Source organism: Sylvia atricapilla, chromosome W (assembly GCF_009819655.1).
Source record: "Sylvia atricapilla isolate bSylAtr1 chromosome W, bSylAtr1.pri, whole genome shotgun sequence".
In the NCBI taxonomy this organism is placed as follows: Eukaryota; Metazoa; Chordata; class Aves; order Passeriformes; family Sylviidae; genus Sylvia; species Sylvia atricapilla.
Genome location: NC_089173.1, coordinates 5,759,160 through 5,781,585, shown reverse-complemented (window position 1 = coordinate 5,781,585; position 22,426 = coordinate 5,759,160). Strand labels below are relative to the sequence as shown.

The 22,426-nt window shown below is 52.8% G+C and overlaps 2 protein-coding genes, 1 long non-coding RNA gene and 1 pseudogene across 4 annotated transcripts; 3 read left to right on the top strand and 1 right to left on the bottom strand.

Moving 5' to 3' along the window:
- Window positions 1–308: 308 nt before the first annotated feature.
- LOC136373243 (uncharacterized) lies at window positions 309–1,952 on the top strand. Its single transcript, XR_010745600.1, has 2 exons — window positions 309–846; window positions 1,800–1,952. It is a non-coding gene; the product is annotated as an uncharacterized lncRNA (long non-coding RNA).
- A 3,336-nt stretch (window positions 1,953–5,288) lies between these two features.
- Window positions 5,289–10,143, top strand: LOC136373235 (immunoglobulin-binding protein 1-like). 2 transcript variants are annotated; one of them, XM_066338156.1, is made up of 6 exons: window positions 5,289–5,509; window positions 5,925–6,224; window positions 7,387–7,582; window positions 8,461–8,546; window positions 9,196–9,299; window positions 9,640–10,143. In XM_066338156.1, the coding sequence occupies exons 1-6, from the start codon at window positions 5,319–5,321 to the stop codon at window positions 9,783–9,785; spliced, it is 1,023 nt and encodes a 340-aa protein (XP_066194253.1). In that variant the 5' UTR covers window positions 5,289–5,318; the 3' UTR covers window positions 9,786–10,143. The 2 variants fall into 2 exon arrangements, with proteins under 2 accessions (XP_066194253.1, XP_066194252.1); XM_066338155.1 differs by having other exon boundaries at window positions 5,291–5,509; window positions 9,637–10,143.
- A 1,291-nt stretch (window positions 10,144–11,434) lies between these two features.
- LOC136373261 (diacylglycerol O-acyltransferase 2-like) lies at window positions 11,435–15,704 on the top strand. The gene is made up of 8 exons (XM_066338168.1): window positions 11,435–11,509; window positions 12,988–13,116; window positions 13,190–13,297; window positions 13,580–13,650; window positions 13,730–13,934; window positions 14,430–14,604; window positions 14,696–14,898; window positions 15,041–15,704. Exons 1-8 carry the CDS (start codon window positions 11,470–11,472, stop codon window positions 15,193–15,195), a joined length of 1,086 nt encoding a protein of 361 aa, XP_066194265.1. The 5' UTR covers window positions 11,435–11,469; the 3' UTR covers window positions 15,196–15,704.
- A 5,270-nt stretch (window positions 15,705–20,974) lies between these two features.
- On the bottom strand, window positions 20,975–21,882 carry LOC136373398 (P2Y purinoceptor 4-like; annotated as a pseudogene).
- Window positions 21,883–22,426: the final 544 nt, after the last annotated feature.

The window sequence follows — 22,426 nt, the reverse complement described above, 5'->3', positions numbered from 1 at the left end:
CTTTCTTAACAGACAGGTTACAACTGGCATAACATTTTAAACAGCATAACTTTCTTAACAAATGACAGACTGTGTCAAAAATGGGAATTTCTTACATTTCATTCATTTCACTAGTGTCTCACACAGTATCCTCAGTACTGGAAACAAAGGGAGGCCAATGGCTTTCCCCACAATGATTCCTGAAATACCAAGCTATCATGGTAGAACAAGATGATGTAGAAATAGTGGTAACTAACATTGCAAACCCAGCTTCTTTCCTTAGCGGGAACCAAGACAAGCCAATTCATCATGATTGCCTGGAGACCATTGAAGCCACTTACTCCAGCTGCTCAGACCTGAAGGACACCCCTTCGGATGATGCAGAAACCTGGTTCACTGATGGGAGCAGCTACATCATGAATGGAAAACGACATGCTGGGTATGCAGTTACCACATCCAGAGACTTGATCGAATCAGGATCGTTACCAGCAGGTACCTCTGCACAGAAGGCAGAAATAATTGCCCTAACTCGTGCATTAGAGCTATCAAAAGAAAAGAGGATAAACATTTACACAGACTCAAAATATGCATTTGGGGTAGTACATGCTCATGGAGCCATCTAGAAAAAAAGAGGGCTGTTAAATTCACAAGGGAAAAACATTACACATGCACAAGAAATAATACGGCTGCTAGAAGCAGTTCAACTGTCTGAAAAAGTGGCAATCATGCACATTAAGGCACATCAGAAAGTGAGCTCAGAATTGGAAGGGGGAAACGAGCTGGCGGACAGAGAGGCAAAAAAAGCAGCAAAAGGTGAGGTGACAGTAGAAGGAGCCCTGATTCCCGATGGCCAAATCTCCCTAGAAGGTAAGCCTGTGTACAGTAAAAAGGACAGAATGTTAATTGAGGATCAAAAGGGAACATATAACCAGGAGGGATGGGCGGTTACAGCAGAAGGAAAACTGGTTATCCCCTCTCATTTACTATGGCCATTAGTAAGAGAAGAACATCAGAAAACACATTGAAGAATTGACGCTTTGTATAATTACTTGATTAAAAAGATCACTGCCAGTAATTTATATGCCACTATCACTCAAGTGGCCCAGCAGTGTGACCTTTGCCTCCAGACTAACCCTAAAAATACCCCTAAACCAAACCTGGGTCAAATTGGAAAAGGTCATGGACCTGGTCAGCAGTGGCAAATTGATTTTTCAGAATTACCAAGAAAAGGGGGGTATCGATATTTATTGGTATTAACAGATACCTTTTCAGGGTGGCCAGAAGCTTTCCCCACCAGGACTGCCAAAGCCCGGGAAGTAACCAAGGTGCTGCTGCAAGAAATAATTCCACGCTTTAGAGTTCCAGCCACAATATCTTCAGATAGGGGACCACATTTCATTTCAAAAATAGTTCAACAGATCAGTCAGCATCTGGGCATAGACTAGGAACTTCACACACCATACCATCCCCAGTCAAGTGGCCAAGTTGAGAAAATGAACCATCTGATCAAGCAACAAATTTTGAAACTAGAGCAGGAGGCTAATTTGCCTTAGCCCCAGTCCCTCCCATTAGCATTGCTGCAGATTCAAACTAAGCCCAAAAATAAAGAAAATCTGAGCCCTTTTGAAATGCTTTATGGGAGACCATATAGTGTACAGAAAGGGATATCCACCCAAATTGGAGAAGAAAGGCTGACTGCTTATATAATAGCTTTAAGTAAACAACTCAGAAAAATTGAGAAACATGTGGCTGGAACTCAGAGCAGAAGGCTAAATGGGCCAGTGCATGACATACAGCCTGGAGATTATGTGTATGTCAAGTCTCTTACAGAAAAGACCTTGGAGCCACAGTGGGAAGGACTGTTCCAAGTGCTTCTCACCACTTTCACTGCAATTAAGATCCAAGAGCAGAATGCCTGAATTCACCACTCCCGAGTAAAGAAAGCTCCTAAAACTTCTTAGAAAGTAACACCAGGAGATAAAGGACTGAAACTAAAATTCACCCAAACAAAATAAGTGCATGGTGGGTAAGAATGTTTTGTAACCTAAGCTGCAAGAGCTTAATTGAGAAAAATTTTTTGTTTATAATCATAATTACAATCCAAAAACTGGGAAATACTTCTAGCCAGAACAATGCTGAGTGGCCCTGGTCCCAAGCTTTTACCTGGTACACTGGATCCATGGGAGAGTATTCTAATATAAAGAATCTAAACCTATCAACTGTGGTCATGCATGAAAATCGAGTATATAAAAGACAAGAGTGGCAGAAAAAACAAAGGTTGTGGTCACTCCAAGGGACTGTAAGAGAGGGAATCAAAGTTGGATGCCGACTGATTAATGGAACCACTCATAAGAAAGCAATCCAAATTAGTGCTTCATCCACTCCCATAGACAAACACAAAGAGGTTTGTAGTCGTTCAAGTGAATTAGACTGTTGGTATAATTTCACCCTAGTACAGACTGTTGAAGTGGACTGCCTTTGGGCCCACGATAAAATTGGGCTCTCCTTCAAATTTAGAATAAATGCCACAACTAAACCCATTACAGCCGACACTAGCACTCCAGCCCAAACCCAGATCACGCCACCCAGGTTTGGACCCAAAATTTATGAAATAAGCCCATATGTGATAAAAAACATGGGTCAGCAACAATTGTTGTCTAATCCAGAATGGTCTCTCAAGCGTGTTGAACTATTGATGCAAACTAACATCTCTGAAGTCCAGCCAGCCTGCTCTTCCTTCCTAAAAACATCCTTTGAGGGCTGGACAACATGGTTGCAAAAACAAGCATACACCAGGGGTAGAATGCGGAGAGATCTGACCGGAATGTTAGAGACAAGACTAGGAATTCTGAATGGAATCGATTCGGAAATATTAACGAACAAATTGGCCACTGCAACAAGTGATCTAACTAAATTAAAACAACCTTTACAATCATCTTTGTTGGCATTGAGAACTAGTCAGTGGCAGGTTTCAAAAGTGTTGCCAAGTTGGAAAGAAGCAGAGGACCAAGACCATAGATTAATCATAGATGCACTTGGTACGGCTCAGAGTAATACGTCCTTAGCTTTTAGCTGTATACAGGCACAGTTGTGGTTGCAGTCAACAGCTGCCTGGGTTATAAGAGAAGGAAGCGAAGGAACCTTTCCAATTGAGATTCGAAAAGCTGTCTGAGACAATGCTACTGATTTTGAAAAGAAATTTCAGTCCTGGTGGACCTTGGTAAACTTCACCTATGATCCAACCATTAACACAGCTACTGCTTTTGTGCTCACCATCCGCAATGCCACAGTTTATGTTATTTATCCCATTATAGCATTAGGACTGAATCATGAGGGATCAGTGCTCTACCCTTCAGAACACAGAACATGGGCACGGAGAATAGGTGAAAAATGGCAAACTGTGAATCTGGAATCTTGCATTTCCCGGGAACAACAAGGGTTCATTTGTGAAAGTAACACATTTGATGCTCAAGATATATGTCTTGATACTGAACAGGGTGTTTGTCATTTTGAAGTTCATTCAAACACCAGTCAAAGGACTGTACTTGTATATATTGGTCAGGGTTGTGTATGTTTAAAGACTGCCTGTGCTTTTATAGAAATAGACAAAGATAATGTAACTTTGTTTAACAAGGATCATTCTAACCACTGTATTTGTAACTTCGTTAAGATTTTAGAGTGTGACTTCCTGTATTTAGCACCAGTTGTTTCCCACCAACTAGTCAAGTCTGACAATACAATGTATCATAACTTATCACTCACACCTACTGGGATGAATCTCACTTTAGTAAAACAATTAATTGATCATCAGGACCTTGCCAAAATTTTGAAAGGTATTCAGAAAACTGAAAAGCAAACTTTAATTACTGTCCATCATGACACAAGAGAAATAAATAAGGTTCTGCAAAGAGTGAAACAAGATGCAAGTTACAATAAGTAGGACTCACTCTTTGGATGGTCACCCACTGCGACTGGGATCCTAAATACAATGAGTCACCCCATTATTGTCTTATTAATATTGGTTGGTGTAAGTTTTGTCCTGTCTTTTGTAATGCTTATTTGGAACTGGAAACTGTTACAACGAGTAGTAATATTAACCTCTTTATCCCAAGTACTTGGCAAGGCACTAAGAGACACATATCATAAAGACTAGAATTCATATTGAGTAAAAGAATTTACTGCCTTATTGAAAAGGCGGGACTGAAATATGGGGTTAGAAACTAGAGGATATTAAAACTCAAATACTAATTAAAGGATAGGAATTCAGATGGTGTGTAACAACAGGGGGTAGAGTGCAGGTGTCTGATAAAGATAAAAGACAGGAAGGCAGGATTACCAAGGACACTGGAACTGGCAGGCGCCTCAAGCACCAAGGAGTAGATAACCATGACTTCAAAGCTTGAAATATGACCAGAGGATTAGTGGGCATGCGCAAGACAGCAAGGTCAGAAGTTCATCTCCGAGGAAGACTATCCTTCTTCATCTCTGAGACCCCCAGGACGACCACCAGAGACACCTGCGCAGGCATAAAGGACTGATAAGACAATTAACATACGAAGCGGAGAGAGGAGGAGCCAAAGAATGAATATGCATAGGTGTATTGTGAAATTTGATGCATATGTAACATTCTAGGAGATAAAAAAGAATAGAAGTGAGTGAGGGGCGCGGGTGCCTTTGGAGAACTACCCTGCATCCCGCCCAGCGCTGAATAAATGACATACCTACTTTAAAACTCACTTTGTCTCTGAGTTTTAGAGTTTTTCCGCGTGTCAACTGTGCTTAAATAAATTGATATTTATTGACATCCAGTACTGCACTATGGAGGAGCTCCACTGGGTATGCCTTTTATACAGCGGGAAAATGGTTGTTTTCTGCCAATTTATCTAATTATCCACATTTTTTCCCAATTTTCCAGACTTCACCTCAGCGGTCCCTGCCAGGACCCGTGCGGGCTGGTGCGCCAGGCAGGACCTGGCAGGGAAAAGTTTGCACTGGTGGCCTCTCAGTGCCCCCGGCCGCGCCGAACCGCTCCTGTTCGCGGTGCCCGCCCGCCGCGGGGGCCTCGGGGGGACTCCACGGCCGCGAAGAGAGCACGGGGCCATCACGGCGCCCACCGGGGCCGCTGCTCCTCGGCCTGCCCTCACCAGCATGGCGGCGCCCACACCCCCAGCTGGGTCTGTGCCCTCCCCAAGATGGCGCCCGTTTTAGCTAGAGCCGTGACCTCCCCAAGGTGTCGCCCCATGTTGTGGCTAAGGCAGTGATCTCCCCAAGATGGCGACCGGGGCGGGTACGGTCGCGCCGGGCCGCGCCGGAAGTAGTGGCGGCGCCGTTCCCGGCCCATGATGGCGGAGGCGGGCGCGGGCGGCCCCCGGCTGGTGGAGCTGCTGGCGTTGGGACGGCGGCTCTGGGACGAGCTGGAGGCCAGCACCGAGCTCTCCTCGGCAGCCCCGGCCGTACAGGAGAAGGTGCGGCAGGGGCTAGATGCGCTGCAGCGGGCGGCGGCCATGGTGGCGCAGCTGGAGTTGTTCAGGTGAGCGCAGGGGACGCGTCTGCGGAAACAGGGAGGGTCCCTGGGCAGGGCAGACGTGGGGCGGGAGCGGGACAGAATCCCAGAATCACTGAGGTTAGACAAGATCTCCAAGACCATCGAGTCCAACCTGTGACCGATCCCCACCTTGTCACCCAGCCCAGAGCACTGAGTGCCACGTCTGGGCGTTCCTTGGACACCTCCAGGGGTGGAGACTCCACCACCTCCCTGGGCAGCCCCTTCCAATGCTTGACCTCCCTTTCCATGTAGAAATTCCTCCTGATGTCCAACCTGAGCCTCCCCTGGAGCAGCTTGAGGCCGTTTCCTCTCATCCTGTCCCTGTTCCCTGGGAGCAGAGAACTCCAACCCTTTGCACATCTCCATTCCTTTTCCTGACTCCCTTCTCTCTCCCTCGCAGTGAGAACGAGGAGCTGGAGGAAATCGCCTCGGCCGACATGAAATTCATGCTGCTGCCGGCGCTGCTGGGGGCCATGACTCTGAAACAGGTGGACCTGAGCAGGAGAAGGGAGCACCTGGAGAGTGCCCGGGAGCACTTCCTGCACTTCCTCAAGCTCTGCAAGAACTACGGGCTGGGATCTTTCCAACTGCCCCCTGGCACCTCCGGCGAGGAGGAAGCCAGGAGCCCCTCGGCCTCCCAGGACCCCGCCCAGCCCAACCTGGTGGCCATGGCCATGAGCAGGACAGCCAAAATTGAAAGGTGGGCTCCATGCAGTGGGAAAGGCTTTGGGAATCATTCTGGGAGGAGTGGGAGCCTGAGGCAGTGCAGGGTTGGACAGGGAAGAGCTTCCCTGGGCATTGGAATAATTTGATAATAAAATGCTCATTTTAAGAGATGCAGCTCTCTGTTTAATTGGTAGGGCTGGGGAGGGGCATTTGTGTCTCCAGTTTCTGGTCTCTGAGGAAAAACTGCTCAAAAACTTAAAACTAGTTCTTTAATCTGTCATAATTAATCTTACAATTAGTTTTTAAATCACTGCTGGCAGCATAAAGACTTTCAAACTGGAAGTTTCCTATCAGTGGGTTCAATTAAGCTTGAAAAAAAGGTGATTGGTGCGTTTGGTGCTTTGGTTGGGATTTTGGCCACCGAGTTGCTCATAGTGGCAGCACTGGAAGGTCCAAACTGGGCTGGACTTGCTTAAATTGTGTAGAAAAGCATAGAAAAATGTGATATATATTCTAATTGAGAAGGGTTTCTTTTTTAGAATTACTCTTTTATGCTCCTTGTCCTCTCAGCTCCCAAAGGTTTCTTGGCTCTTATTGTTCATTCTTCAGGTGACAATAACTGAGGGAAGGAGGACACAAGGATTTAGTTTGAAAGTGTTTTATAGGAGTAGTTTCCCTTTTAATAACTAATTCCTGAAAAAGATAAATTTACCCTGGAAGTTTATTATATAGGAAGTTCTTCCCTTTAATAACTAATTCCTGAATAGGTCAAAAAGTCCAAAAAGCCAAAATTGTATTTAAAAAAATGCCTACACGCACAAAACCACCTGAGACAGAAGTTGGAAAAGCGTTTTATTGTTTGTGTGACATGGGATCAACTCAAACCAGCCATTCCATTGATTTTCTCAGTTTTGCTTTCTCCAGGAGACTGATGTTTCCAGTCTTGCCTAATTTTACCTGGAAGACTTCAATTTCCAAAGATTCCTCAATGTTTAGGAGAAGAATAAAATCATTGAGGCCCCTCTGAATTTAATGTAATTTTACAGCTGCTTTTAACAGACAGAAGAGGCTGAAATTCCAACACGAACCAGCACAACTTCCATTAAATTTGGTTGATCCTCTTAGGGTCGTAATGACCCCAGGGCTGGACTGGAAAAAAATTATTCCATGATCTGATTTTGCTGTGTTTGAGCCAGATACAAACAGAAGAAGGAGCTGGAGAACAAATTGGCCTCCATGAGCAGCTCTGTGGAGAGCAGGACAGCGGATGAGGATCAGATCCGGGAATTTTACATCCTCCAGATCCAGAAATGGATCAGCACCAGCCTGGAGGAGATTGAGAGCATCGAGCAGGAGCTGGTGATCCTGAAGAGCAGGGATGCAGCCAGGCAGGTGAGGGAGCTCTCCTGGGATCCAGGTGCTGTGGGATGGGCATGGGGGGATGAATCCCAGAGGAATTGAGTGGCAGAGTTTTATTCCAGTGACTTCCCAGTTGGAATTTAGCTCAATCACAGCATGAGCTGATGAAGTTTTCTTCATTCTGAATTCTGAGTTTTGGATTGGGCTCTGCTGCCACACCTTCCCCATAGTCCCTGGCTGTGCAATGCTGGAGCTTGGAATATCAGAACTGAACTGGGCTGTGCAAAGGCTTTTCTGCAGATCCTTAATTCCGAAGAACAATTGTATTTGGAAATTAAAGTAAGACCCTTATGGTTTCTGTCAAGCCTCCACACCTGGTCTGCAGCGTGTCCAGGTGTTATCAGCCCACTTGGAACGACAGAACGTTCCCAGAGACCTGCAATCCCTGTGCAGAATGTTGTGTCCAGGATTTCTGTCACCTGGGATGTCTGCTGGGAACAGCAGCTCCTGATGTGCTGGCACAGCATCCTGGCTGGGCTGGTTTGGGGGGTCATTTTTTGGCACTGCAGGACTCAGGTCCTTCGAGGTGTCTTGAGGATGCCATGGAATGATGGGCTCAGAATGCTCCACTGGAACAATAAACAACATTTCCTGCTCTGCTCTGAGCTCAGCCCTGGCAGCTCTTCTTTGACCCCAGCAGGTAGCACAGAAGCACAGGAAGTGATTCCTGTACAGGCACAGTTACAATTCCTGATATAAACCAAATTCAGGCCTGGATCCTCCATCCCGGAGTGTTGCTGTGACAGCTGAGGTGTTTCTCCTCTACAAGACCTTTAATAACATCAGGATGGAAAGCAGAGGGGGAATTCTCATCCCCTCAATTCTCTGGTGACTGTTGTTTGCATCCCCAGGCTCCAGCAGGTCCCTGTGGCCCTTCCCGGCCAGCCAGAACTCCGGTGAAACCCTTCATCCTCACCCGGAATGCTGCTCAGGCCAGGTATGGATTGGGATGATCCAACCATACTTTGGGGCAATGTTCTCCTGTCAAGCCTAAAATATTCCATCAAGTGCAGAAATCCAGGTGGTACCTTCATGTCTGCACTTGAGTTTGTGGCATCCTGAAATCTGTGCAGGAATTTCGGCACCTAATGCACAGAATGGGATAGAAAACTGATTTCCTGTCGTGCTTGGGACATGATTTATGCTGAGCTTTCCATGTATCTGCTTCAGTTCCCAGGGGTGTCCTGAGGCCACCTTCCCCTATTCCAGGTTGCTCCAAGCCCTGTCCAGCCTGGCCTTGGACACTTCCAGGGATCCAGGGGCAGCCACAGCTTCTCTGGGCACCCTGTGCCAGGGCCTCCCCACTCTCACAGGGAAGGATTCCTTCCCAATATCCCATCTAACCCTGCCCTCTGGCAGTGGGAGGCCATTCCCTGTCCAGCCACTCCAGGCCCTCTCCATCTTTCCCTTGGACATGGGAAGACCACAATTGGGTCACCCCAAAGCCTTCCTCAAGCCTGCCTTGTGACATCCTTATATCCTTAGCACAGATTGGATCATGGAATAGTCCTGTGCCTCTTGCCTGTGTTCCTGCTCATTCCAGGGAATTCCATTGCCTGGTTTTGGCTGGTTTTGTCCCACTGCAGGGTGTTTGGAGCTGGCTATCCCGGGCTGCCCACCATGACTGTGGATGACTGGTATGAGCAGCGCCGGAAACAGGGAATTGTGTCCACCCCACAGAGGGTTCCAGGTATGGAACAGAGATGGGAACTGGGGATTTGGGAAGCCTCTTAAGGAGATGGGTGAACAGGGATGTATGCAGGGTATGGAACACCCGTGACTATGGAAGAATCCAAGCTGTATTAAGAAAACAACTGGGTTAGACTGTGCTTGGCCTGTCCAAGGCCAGGTTGGACAAGGCTTGGAGCAACCTGGGATAGCAGAAGGTATCCCTGGTGGCACTGGAGGGGCTTTAAGATCCCTTCCAACCCAGCCCATTCCAAGGTTCTCACTCCTGCTGTCTGGCAAGCCCAGCTCCCAGCAGGGCTTTGGAGAACCTGGATCTCCTCCCTGTTCCTCCCCTCCAGCAGGTGCAAGTGATGAGGAGTTGCAGAAGCAGCAGCAGGAGACAAAGGAGGAAGAAGATGATGAGGAAGCTCTTCGTAAAGCTCGGGACTGGGATGACTGGAAGGACACACACCCCCGGGGCTACGGCAACAGGCACAACATGGGCTGATGCTCTGGCTGCCAGCAAGGCCTGGAGATCCTGGGAGAGCAACCTGGAGAGGGAGGAGGGAATACAGTGTACATAGGTGGAGCATCTGGGAATTCCCTGGATGGACAGGGGACAGGATGGCAGGAGGACATGTGACCCCTTTGCATTCCATGTCAGACTGGGAGCACTGGTCGTGTTGAGGGGTGCCCCAGAGCTCTGAGGGTAGCTCCATGAGGGTCAGGCTCCCTCTGCCCTCCCAGGCAGAGTCAGCCTCCAAGGGGAGCTCCATGGATTTGGAAACTGCTCTTGGTATTGTGAGTGGATATATTTTTTTTTCCTCTCTATTTTAAGCAAAATAAACTCTCTTTGTTCTGCCTGGTTCTTGCTGTGAAATTCTCTTGCTCTTCATCCCAAGCTTTTCCAAGGGGTGAACCCTGGATGCTCTCATGGAGCCCACAAGGGACAGAACTGGGACAAATGGTGCCATATTCCAAGACAAAGTAGTCAGTGTGCTTTGAAACCCTCTAGAACAATCCCTGAAAGGGGGAAAACTCTCTGAATCCCTTTGGCACCATTCCTGAATGAGGGAGAAGAGGACACACCTGGCACTGAGCTGGCACAGAGTAGGTGTGTGCAGAAAGGTGAGAAATCACAGCTGGAAGCTCTGGAAGTGCCCAGTGAGAGCTGGTAGCTGTGGATGGACTTTTTCCAAACCTGGTAAAATACTGGGATGGAAAAGCAAAGCATGGCTGGCACTTTGTGTCACCTGGAGCAATATCACTTGCACGATGCTTCCTTACCCTGGGACTGGGATTCTGTAGAAAGCTGGTGGTTTTCCTTCCTATTAGCAGGATTTGGGCACAGCTGGGCTGCAGGAGTTGGGATGTTTTCCATGCAGCAATCCCTGTCCTCAGAGTTAATCCACACCCAGGAAGCCTGCAGAGAACTGTGGTCCTTTCTCCCAGGTACTGAGTCCCTACAATTCACAGGAGGGGTTTGTGGGTTCCAAATCTCCCAGGAAACGTTTCTAACTTTCCCACCACAATCCTGCAGGTGTGTTTATCCCTTTCCTACACTGATGTTAGCCAGCACTTCCTAGGAGTGCCTCTGGACAGCTGAGGAGTAGCTTCAGGGATTTATTCTCCATGGATTCGAAGTGTTCCTCAGGCTGTAGGCCTGAGGCCCCACCTCAGTGCTGACTCCCTGCTGCTCCTATTTCCCTTTCTTGTCATTTTCCCCCTCAAACCTCTCCTGACAGCGCTCCAGGCTTCCTGGGCAGGAGACGGAGTGCCCATCCTGGGACTGGGAGCGGCAGGAATGGTCTAGCAGCTGTGGAGCTTCAGGATGATATTTTTGGGTGGCTCTGGGGCTGTCACATGGCAGTGTTTGTGACATTCCCCCAGCGCGGAAGGTACCATTCCCAGGGGAATGCAGCAGAACCATTCCCAGAGGAATTCAGCCCCTGCCAGCACCAGCAGCCGGGACTTTCCAAGGAGCAGCAACCTCCCAGCATGGCCACAGTGCCTCATCCTCTGTGTGACCCAGGGACCACCAGTTCCTCTCCATGCTCCTAATCCTAGCTGGAGCAGGTCCCCTCCCCTCAGCAGGGCTGGTGTCACTCTGGTCACCTGGTTAAAGCCTCTGGACACACAACCTCTGATTGCCAAACTCACCTTTCCACCCACAGCACCACAGATCTGCCACCATGAAAACCATCATAGCAGCCTGCTCCCAGAATCTCAGTGGTAAGAGATTCCCAAAACAGGTTGGGATGGTTCATGGTTCTCCAGCAACACGAGAAGCTGGTGGTTGTCTCTGTCTGCTAGCTTGGGAGTGCTGAAGAGAAAGGGGGTGTTGGGAGCAATTTGAGGATAACTCCACAGGAAAACACACAGTTGCTCCACAGGGATGAAATTTTGGATGACATTTGGGAATGTTACACACAAGATGCTCCTGCAAATTCCAAATGTTGGGTTTGCAGAGGCTCCTGTCACTCTGGATGGGGCTGACAGCAGAGCCTTGGGGGTTTCTGTGTCTGTGGTATGGATATTCATGGGGCTTTTGGAATAGGAGCTAGGAAAAGGATGTTAAAGAGCAACTTTGGTGGGCACAAGTTTGCTGGGAAGAGCTCTGTGTATTACCTAGGAAAAAGAAGGGACTGGGTTCTGCAGGTGGCTGGGATTTTGGGGATGTGTGGTGGGTGGAAGGGCTCACTAAGAGCCCAGCATGCTGCATGGTAGAAGAGGACAAAAATTCCCCACTGGAAAAATCCCCCATGGGCTAGAGATGGCTCCAGTGTTTAATTTATTTCACTTGTCCCATTCCTGGTTTGGATTGAGCTGGAAGAACTGAACCTCCACCAGCTTCCTGAACCAGGGGTTTGTGGTTCTCCTCTGACCCAGGGGTCCCTGGCTTGGGGAGCCACAGGGACAGGGCTGCTCCTGTGTCCCCCTTATCATCTGTCAGGCCAACATGCATATTTGGGGTTGTTTTCCCAAGAAAACAAGGTTTTTGTGACACTGGGGTAGCTCTCTGGGGTGGTGTTGGTGTGGGGACCTTTGGCCAGGAGTGCTCCACTGGCAGGGTCGGTGCCTCAGGCCCGTTTTGGGGAGCAGGGATGGGGCCAGGCTTGGAGTTTGGATCCTGGCTCCCAGCCCGGGGAGGTTAATGGTTCACCAAGGTCAGCTGGAGGGAAGGGGTGGCAGGGGGAGTGGAGTGGCTGTGCTGCCAGCGACATGTCCCTGTGGGGACAGAGTGGGAGAGCCACCTCCAGCCATTCTGGCTTGGCCTTGCTGCTGGCCTTGGCACTTGCTGGGGGTGGTGCCTCCCTGCTGTGCCAGCTGAGAAACCCCCAAATCCCCTGTGAGCACTCCAAGGCAGGCACAGGAATGGTCCTGGCCCTTGGAAACTGGGCATGGAGCAGGATGTGCCACTGCTCTCGGCCCCACTGGTGCAGGGACCTTTTGGGCTTGAGGGTGCCCAGGTGCTTCCTGCTCTGGGGACAGCCCTGATTGCCCAGGGCCACCTCCTGGCATGGTCCAGAGCTTCTTGGGGATGCGCCTCCTCCATTCCATCCCCCATATCCCATCCCTCCTCCCCTAGTTGCTCATCCTTCCCATCCCACCTCCTGCCGGCACCCCTGGGTGCCCCCCGGAAGCCCGGTGGCCCCACCTGCATACGAGCCGTGCTGTTTTGGGTGGGAGCCGTGTTTCCCTCTCCCCAGGCAGCCGGGCCAGCATCCAGACTGCCCTGAGGACGCTGCTGGCCGTGCCCTGGCCCTCGCAGCACGACTTCAGCTGCACGCTCCAGCTCCTGGCCGTGCTGCAGTGGGTGCTCAGCTTCCTGCTGCTGGGTGAGTGAGCAGGGGGCTGCGAGGGTCCCTGGGGGAGCCACACACCCGCTCACCCCCTGCCCGGCTCCCGCAGGAACCGTCAGCCTCCTGCTCCTCATCTACCTGCTGTTCACCAGCTTCTGGCTCATCCCCGTGCTCTACCTGGCCTGGATCATCCTCGACTGGGACACGCCGGAGAAAGGTGTGGTGGCCGTGTCCCCGCTTTCTTTAGCTTTGGAGCAGGATGGGGGTGGGGTCCTCCCTTCTCCAGGTCCCTCCCAGAATATGGGGAGCACCACATCCCCCCTGCTCCTTCCCTCCACTCCCCCATCATCAGCACCACGGTGGGAAGAGGGATGCAGCAGGTCCGCGGAGAGCGTTTCCGTTTCCTTTGGATCCTGCTGCCCGCTGGGCTGGGCGTCATCTCCTGCCCTCCCTCCCCCCCCCCCCTCCCCCCCCCCCCCCCCCCCCCCCGGCTTTGCAGGTGGCAGGAGGCTGCCGTGCCTGCGGCGATGGACCGTGTGGAAGCACTTTCGGGATTATTTCCCGGTGAAGGTACGGCGCTGGGACGGGGTGAGACCACCCAAAAGGAGGTGCCACCGTCACGTTCCTGTGACTCCTTTTGTCCCCGCAGCTGGTGAAGACACACGACCTGTCTCCCAGCCACAACTACATCATCGGCTCGCACCCCCACGGCATCCTCTGCGTCGGCGCCTTCTGCAACTTCATCACGGGCTCCACGGGCTTCGAGGAGCTTTTCCCGGGCCTCCGCTCCTTCCTCACCACACTGGCCGGAAACTTCCGCCTGCCCGTGTTTCGGGAGTACCTGATGAGTGGGGGTGAGCGGTGCCTGCCCTGCCCAGCTCGGCTGGGGCTGCCTCGAGCTTCTGCCCCGGGCAGAGGGGGCTCCGGGAGGGCCCTGATCCCTCTGAGGGAAACACGGGAGGGATGGTGCTCCCAGGAAGAGGCAGGGCAGGGATGCTGCTCTGCTTGCATTGTGCCTGAGCGACAGCTTCACCTCGCACCTGATCTGCACCTTACCCATACCCTGCTTGCACCCTGCCTGAACTGCACCTTTACCTTGCTCGCACCCTGCCCGCTCCTTGCCTACACCCTGCCTGTACCCTCCGCCCTAGGTGTCCTCATCCTGCCCTCACTCCTCCCTGTCCGCACCTACCCACCCCCTGCCCGCTCCCTGCCCGCAGCAGAGGGAGCCCTTGCACTGTCCTTGCCCTGGTCCCACCGGGTGCCATCGCTCGGGGGGACCCTCGGCGGTCCTTGTCGGGTGCCCGGGCACTGCAGTGCCACAGCCCCGGTGCTCCGTCCCGCCGCAGGGCTGTTCCCGGTGACCCGCCGCGCCATCGGGTACCTGCTGTCCCAGAAGGGCACCGGCAACGCGGTGGCCATCGTCATCGGCGGCGCGGCCGAGTCGCTGTCCTGCCGGCCCGGCGTCACCACGCTCATCCTCAAGAACCGCAAGGGCTTCGTCCGCATGGCCCTGCGGCACGGGTGGGTCACGGCTGGGTCACCAGCACTGCCACCCCCGCGGGTCCCGGCGGTCCCCAGCGCCCCATCACCACCCACCGTGTCCCCTCCTCAGGGCCTTCCTCGTCCCGTCCTTCTCCTTTGGGGAGAACAACCTCTTCCGCCAGGTGGTCTTTGAGGAGGGCAGCTGGGTGAGGAGCGTCCAGCGGCGCTTCCAGAAGATGATGGGCTTCGCTCCCTGCCTCTTCTACGGCCGTGGCCTCACCTCCTGCCACTCCCGCGGCTTCCTGCCCTACGCCAGACCCATCACCACCGTGGGTGAGCAGTGGGGCTGGGGGTCCCCGGGGTCGGGGGGTGAGGGGACACGCCACAGGGGGTGGTGCTGGAAGGCACATCCTGGGTTGTGTCCCCAACAAGCCGAGCGCATTGCCACCACCCTGACCCTGTCCCCCGCTGGCAGTGGGGGAGCCGGTGGCAGTGCCCAAGGTGGAGAACCCGAGTCGGGAGCTGGTGGACCGGTACCACAAGCTCTACATCCGTGCCCTGCTCAAGCTCTTCAACGAGAACAAGACCAAGTATGGACTGTCCGAGTCAGATGAGCTGCACATCCTCTGAGTGCCATCAGCACTGGCCCTGTCCTGGCTCATGAGGGCTCTTGCAGGGGGGATTTCAGCCAGCCTGCCATGGAGGACATGCAGGGGACAGTCCCCACTCTGGCTTCTGTTCCTCCGACCTGAGGGGGAGGTGGGAGGAGAGGGGGAAGTGAGGGGAAGATTGGGAAAAGCTCCTCCTTGCAAGGGGTTTGGAGGGGCTGTAGGTGACACAGCTGTTCCCTGCAAGGAGCTGGTGTGGGCCTGGGGCCAGCAATGGGCCTGGTCCCCCTGGGATAACCAAGTCACCACAAGCTGAGGGAGGGGTGTCATGGGAGGAGGGATTGATATGGGGTTTTTGGGGAGGCATCCTGATGATGAGTGGGACCAGCCTGGGGGGGACAGCCCACTCTGGGGTGAAAGGGGGACGCTCCTGGACTTGGGGACCTGTGGATGTGGCCTGAGCCAGGACCATGTGGATCCAGATGAGCCTTTCTTGCTATCTCCATACCCAATAGAGATTTCCAACCTCCCAACACCTGTCTGTGTGTATTCCAGAGGTTGGGATTAGCAGCACTGTGGTGGTACCCCTGCACTGCCCATGTGGGGACCCTTGCCACCCAGTGTGTCTCCTCCCTGGCAGTCCCATCTCCAGCTGGGGCAGTGTTTGGCAGGGCCCTTGCAGCACTCAGGCGCAGCCAAGCAACTCCCAGGTGCACCTGGGCCACGTTGGATATAATGGGAGGTGAGGGGCAGCTCTTATTGGTTTAACTGGGCTCAGGAGGGAGGTCTCTCCTGCTTTCTCTGCTCTTGGCTCAGTGGTGAGTGAGGGTCTCTTTGGGTGGGACAGGGATGTGGGGCTGGGATGGGGCCCCCTCCTTCCCCTGGGTAGCTCTTGTGGGATGTGGCTGTGTGTGACTGGTGTGGTGGCTGGGGTGTGACACCCCAGTGATGCTCTGTGTGCCTCTTTCTTAGGCATGTGCTGGCAGGACTTGCAGGGAGTTACGGGGACAGCCCTGTCCCATCCCTGCCAGGCTGTCATGGGAGAGTGAACAGCACTGATACCAATCTCAGAGCACTGCTCTGTGCAGGCACTTGGTCAAACAAAAGGGCTGGGTAAACATTTGAGGAGCAAACACTGTTGCTGTTTCTTTTCTGCAACGGCGGCGACCTGGTCTTTAGGAACGACAGCACGGCGTACACATTCTCCTGTGTCGCCGGGCTTAGTAACACGCTTACACCAATTTGGTGGATGGTTACAAGCGTTTATTATCTCAAACATGCAGTTTAAATACTCTGGGGTCATTCACTACGTCAGAGGGGTCTTGCCACACTTCCTGAGTTAGAAGGGAGAATGGAAAAGTACTGGCACATGTTAGTAGGAGCTTATCTTAGGGGGTTGGAGTGTTCTCTGCTCTTCCCGTTACAACCGAGATCTTCCGAGCGCCTGTCCCTATCCAACCACATCTCCCCCCCCCCCTTTCACAAAAGAACGAGGTAGTCATATATATATATATATAGGCACTAAATGAGGTAGAAGGTTAGGATTTAACAAGGGAAAAAGGAGTTTGGAAACCTGAGTGAGTTTTTGCCAGGCAAGTTTGGAAAATCTTGTGACTGGCAATGTTCCCTGATTAATTCACAGCATTTCATGTTGGCCTATGAACAGAATGTTAGTCTGTTCTAGGTGAGCTTTAACAAATGAGACTATCTTGTTCAGCAGGCATGGTCCGAAGGTAGCAGCTAAAAGTAGCATTGCCAATGGGCCTACCAAAGTGGAAATTAAAGTGGTTAACCATGGGGATTGGTTAAACCAGGATTCGAACCAGCCTTGCTGAGCTTCCCTATCTTTCTGTCTCTGAGCCAGTCTGTTTCAGAGTTCTGCCATGGAGTCTCTGACGACTCCGGTGTGGTCCGCGTAGAAGCAGCATTCCTCTTTCAAGGCGGCACACAGGCCTCCTTGCTGCATGAACAGGAGGTCCAGTCCTCGCCTGTTCTGCAGGACCACTTCTGAAAGCGAAGAGACTGACTTCTCCAAGTAGGAAATAGACTTCTCAATCCTCTGCAAGTCCTCGTCTATGGTCAGTTGTAGCTAAGACAGACCTTGATGTTGCGTTGCTAGGGCTGAAACACCTGTAGCCGTTCTGGCTGCATCTAGGCCGAGCAACATTGCGATAGTTATACTTGTCATTATCTCTCTTTTGTGGAGTCTGTTGGATTCTTCGAAAAGGTTGTACACTTCTTCGTCTGAGTGGTACAGGACCCTAGGAACAATCAGAACTTGGACACAGAAGTTGTTAGAATCATTGAACTTGGGAAGAAATACACAAGGACTTACTCCAGATCTCTGACAAACCCACATTGCTGACGCAGAGGGAACTACCCACTTATTGTTTTTTCTCCTGGGCTTTACAACTCTGGTGCAGACATTCCCTTTTCGCTCAGCTAGGGTTGCATTACCAAAACATTTACCTCGACCTGTGACTTGACTCAGGGTAATACCTCTGCGGGGTGTGTCCCATCTGCACTGGTGAGGTGCATCAGCTGTGGAGTAACTGAATGGGGTGTTTAAAGCAACTCCTTCATAGAAAGGGGGTTGGACATCATAAGAAAGCCAACAGGAATTGGTTAGGTTAGGGTTAGATTCGTTCAGGGATAGGAAGGTAGCTTCTAACATACGAAGGATTGGGTCCGGGTCTGACCTGGCTAAACGGCCTATCTGAAAGGCTTTTGCATCGCTAGTTGGGATTTTGGTGACGCTTGTGGGTACGGCTTTGGGGTAGGTCATGTTTCTCTTTGTCTGCGTGCTTTTAATCACCTTGTTGGGTCCAACCGCTCGGGATGCTGATGGTTGGAGCCTGGTAATTCGCACATTCACTCACTCTTTCGACCCTTGAAGGACCACTGTCCATGCTTTACCCACTGTCCAACTAGGATGATTTGGCTTATGGAGGGTTCTATGTGACCCTTTTGCAGTTCCCGTTTAACCAGTTCTAATAATGCTGCCACTCGAGGCTCTGACAGGGGCCACTGCTCGACCCATACAGGGTCTGATGATTTCCAAGTCAATATGATTGGCAGCAGAGGGTGTACGGCAGTGGCCCTCATTATAAATTTTGTGATCCTGACTCCGAGCATAGCCAGGACATCCCTTCCTATTAAGGGTGGAGAATCTTGCAAAATGTAAGGGTAAATTGCAACTGTTTGTTCTGGTCCCTTTTTTATGTGAAGTGTTATAGCCACCAATTGGGTGCTTTTCCATGCCCTGGATTGTCCCCCCACCCCGTTCACAGGAGGGACTTCTTTAATTTGCCAATGTCTGGGCCAATGTGATTGGGGAATGCATGTATTGTAGCAGCTGGTTTCCACTCAGCGCATGCTACCTTTATCTTGCCCCAATCAGTGAGTTTGTACTGAGTTTGTTCCCTTAGATTGTTAAAAGCTTTGCTCGGTTTCGCTGGAAACCTCATAAATTCTGTTATCTCCGTTTCTGTATCGGACTCGGAGCTCTCTATAGAGCTAGCTGCGGAGCTGTCGCTCCAGTCATTGTCGGAAGCAGACTGCTGGTAGACTTCCGGTTTGCTATGCCTTTTTGTTGGACTCCGCCTCCGTTCCGCCTTCCGCGGGTGGGTTCGGTCTTCCCCTCGGGTTCGGCCCCGTTCTGCCTCCCGTGCCCGGCCCCTTCCCTCCTCCCGGGGGTGGCGCCGGCACGCCTCTTGGGGGCGGTCCCATTCCCACCCCCTGGGCTCGCCCTGCCCCACCCAAGGAGGGGTTTCTCCCTTGTATGGTAGCATTGGGAGTGGTTTCCGATCGCGTATCCGCCCCCCCCTCGCTCTCCCGCGCGTGCGCGCCCGCGGGGGTTCACCCTTCCGGGTTTTCCACGCCATGCGGTCGGCCGCCCCGCCCCCGCTCTGGACGGTTGGCGCCATCTTGGCATGGCGGCGGCAGCAGCGGGGCTTCCGCTTGCGCTCCAGCACCGGCTTTTTTCTCGGCGCCCCTCGCTTCCCGTGCGAGCTCTCCCCAGAAAGACCGCGCGCGTTCTTCCGCTCGCCGCACCGGTTCGGCGGTCGGAGAAGCCGCGATCTCCTCCACAGGCTCTGGGGGGGGCTGCTGCCCAGCGCGCTCTGCGAAAGCACCGCTGAATCCGGCGGGGTGCCGCTGCCGGACGCGCTCGGATCCCGGATGCGGCGGGGAGGAACGGTCGTGAGAACCATGGTTTTTTTGGGGGGTTCCGCGGGGGTTTTTGGATCCGGGGGGTCCCGCAGGAGGGTCTGAGGGTCTCCTATGGGCTCCGGGGGGTTCGGGCATGGGCTCGGAGAAGGGTGTAACGCGCCTGCTCCCCGCATGTTCCTGCTATTAATTTCACTATCTCCGGGGGGTCCCACTGTACCGTAGCCCCCTCCCTTTGGCTGCGTAACGGCAAATAAACATATTTTCGCAGCATTCCAAGTTTCTTGTTCTTCTATTGCTTTCCGCAACGCTTTCTCAACTTTTCCCCATGCTTTTAAAATTTTTCCACTGCCGGTGGCTTTAGTATCTTCAGCCAGAGCAGCAGTATAGCTCTCCCACCCCTCTGATTTTAATATATCAGCGGGGCGCAGTATCGTGCCCAAATCCGAAAGCCTTGCAATAGCAAGATATAAATCCCTTTGGTCGCACCGTATTCCCCAGTGGACCTCCATTGGACTTACAACCTTCGCTAAGGCTTCCATGCCGTTCGCGGGTTCTTGGGGCGTCCCCCTGTCTCCTCCGCAGTAGATCGGACCAGCCGCTACTGCCGCTGTCTCCTTCCAGGCGAAAATCCCGTCCGCCGAGGTTTCTTCCCGGGTTTCGGCACCACTTGTTGCTGTTTCTTTTCTGCAACGGCGGCGACCTGGTCTTTAGGAACGACAACACGGCGTACACATTCTCCTGTGTCGCCGGGCTTAGTAACACGCTTACACCAATTTGGTGGACGATTACAAGCGTTTATTATCTCAAACATGCAGTTTAAATACTCTGGGGTCTTTCACTACGTCAGAGGGGTCTTGCCACACTTCCTGAGTTAGAAGGGAGAATGGAAAAGTACTGGCACATGTTAGTAGGAGCTTATCTTAGGGGGTTGGAGTGTTCTCTGCTCTTCCCGTTACAACCGAGATCTTCCGAGCGCCTGTCCCTATCCAACCACAAAACAACCATAAAGGGAAATTCCTAAGAGCCTTCCTGTCACCATGGGAGCTCTGGCTCATCCCTCCAGACCTGCCCCAGTGGATTTTCTCTGGGGTGAGGGTGATTGTCTTGTCCCTCTTCCTTGTGCTGCAGGTTGAAACAGGCTTTATTTGGGGTCATGGGCAGCAAGTGCCCCAGACCATGTCACTCCCCCTCTGCCAAGGCCAGCAGTGTGACAGGGACATCTCTGAGAACCCACCCAGTGTGGGCTCTGTCCCCAGGTTCACTCCGGTCTCCACATGTCACCACTGAGTCATCTGGAAGAGCTGTGCCTGCCCAGGGAGGCACCAGTGTCCCTTCTCTTTAGTGACTTGTCAGCCTCATGTGTCCCCAGGAGTGCCAGGGATGGAACACCAGCCTGCTGTCCCAAAAGAGCCTCCTCAGTGTCCTTCCCATTCCCATGAGTGCCCGGTGGATCTCCTGACCAGCACCAGCACCCTCCTTCCCCAGCCTCCCAGGGCAGGGCTGGGACCAACCTGTGGCCTCCAGCCCTCAGCCCTGCAGGGACAGCTCAGCTCTGGGGACTTGGGAGTGCCCACATGGAGCCCTGAGGGGCTGCAGCTCCTGGAGCCCAGGGCTGAGGCTATGGAACCCCCTCAGCACCCACTGTGTGAGGTCCCAGTCCCTTGGGTGACACTGGCAATGTGGCTGCCATCCGTGATGTCTGTGAAGGGTGACACCAGGGCCAGGTTCAGTGTGAGCATGGGCTGGAGGCACTGGGCGGCCCCGCAGCACAGCCGCCCCTGGTACTTGTTCTCAGCCATGAAGTACAGGATGGGATTGAGGCAGCCATTGATGCTGGCCAGGGGCCGTGTGATCTTGCAGGTGACGTTGATGATGCTGAGGGTTTGGCAGTTGGCCTGGAAGTAGCGGGAGGTGTAGTAGAGGGTGTGGGTGATGTGGAAGGGCATGAAGTAGATGGCAAAGATGGCCAGCACCACGATGATCATCTTGATGGAGCACCTCTTGTAGGAGGGCATCCAGAGGCTGGGGCTGGAGAAGTTGGAACCAGGTGGCTATGCAGATGATGCGAGTATGCTTGGTTTTCACACACTTGAGGGAGTAGATGGGGTGGCAGATGCCCATGTAGCGGTGCATGCTGATGCAGGTGGGGAATAGGATGCTGCTGTAGAGATTGGCGTAGAAGAGGAACTGCACCATCTTGCAAAGCCCCATCCCAAAGGGCCAATTGTTGCAGTCGGCATAATAATGGACCAGGGTGGGCAGGGACAGGATGTAGAGCATGTCTCAGAGGGCCAGGTTGACCATGTAGGTGGTGGTGGCATTCCAGGGCCTCATCCTGGAGATGAACATCCACAGGGCCCAGGAGTTGAGGGGCAGCCCCACCACAAAGACTGCTGTAGGAGATGGGCAGCAAGATGAACTTGAACTCTTCATTGAAGACACACTTTGCCTTGGGTGCTGCTGTGGTGTTCCCTCCTGGCCAGGGAGCCAGCATCAGTGTCCACAGGGAAACTGGGAACATCCTCACTGGAGTGGCCATGTTGTGCCAGCCAGACCTAGGGAGCAGTTCATAAAAGCACACTAGTCACAGATCCCGACCACTGTCAGGCACAAAGCATAGAAGGGAGACAAAGCTGCCAGATTTTCCTCCCCTCCAGGAGCTCTGGCCACTTTGATGGTTCTGTTTTTTCTCAACTCGTGCGTTCGGGCCTTGTGGGGAGCCGGAGGTGGGGAGAGTGGGCTCGGCAAAGCCTCCTCTCTGCAGCCCCTGCACCGACGCCCATTAATCACCCATTAATCACCCCTTTGAGCTGGCGCAGGGACGGCCACGCCGTGTGGAGCCAGGAGTGGGCTGGGGACAGAGCCCCGCGCCGGCCCTGCCGGGCACAACCCCACAGCCGCCGAACAATGAGACACTGATGAGCACCAGCATCCCCCCGGCCGAGCCTGATGCAGCCTCTTGGAAGCTGCCTCAGCCTAATTAGCACCATCCTGACAATGCTGCTGCTCCTGGAGGGCTCCTTGGGAGAAGAAAGGCGGGAGAGGAAGAAAGGCTTGTCTGGGAGGAATGTTGTGGGCCAGAG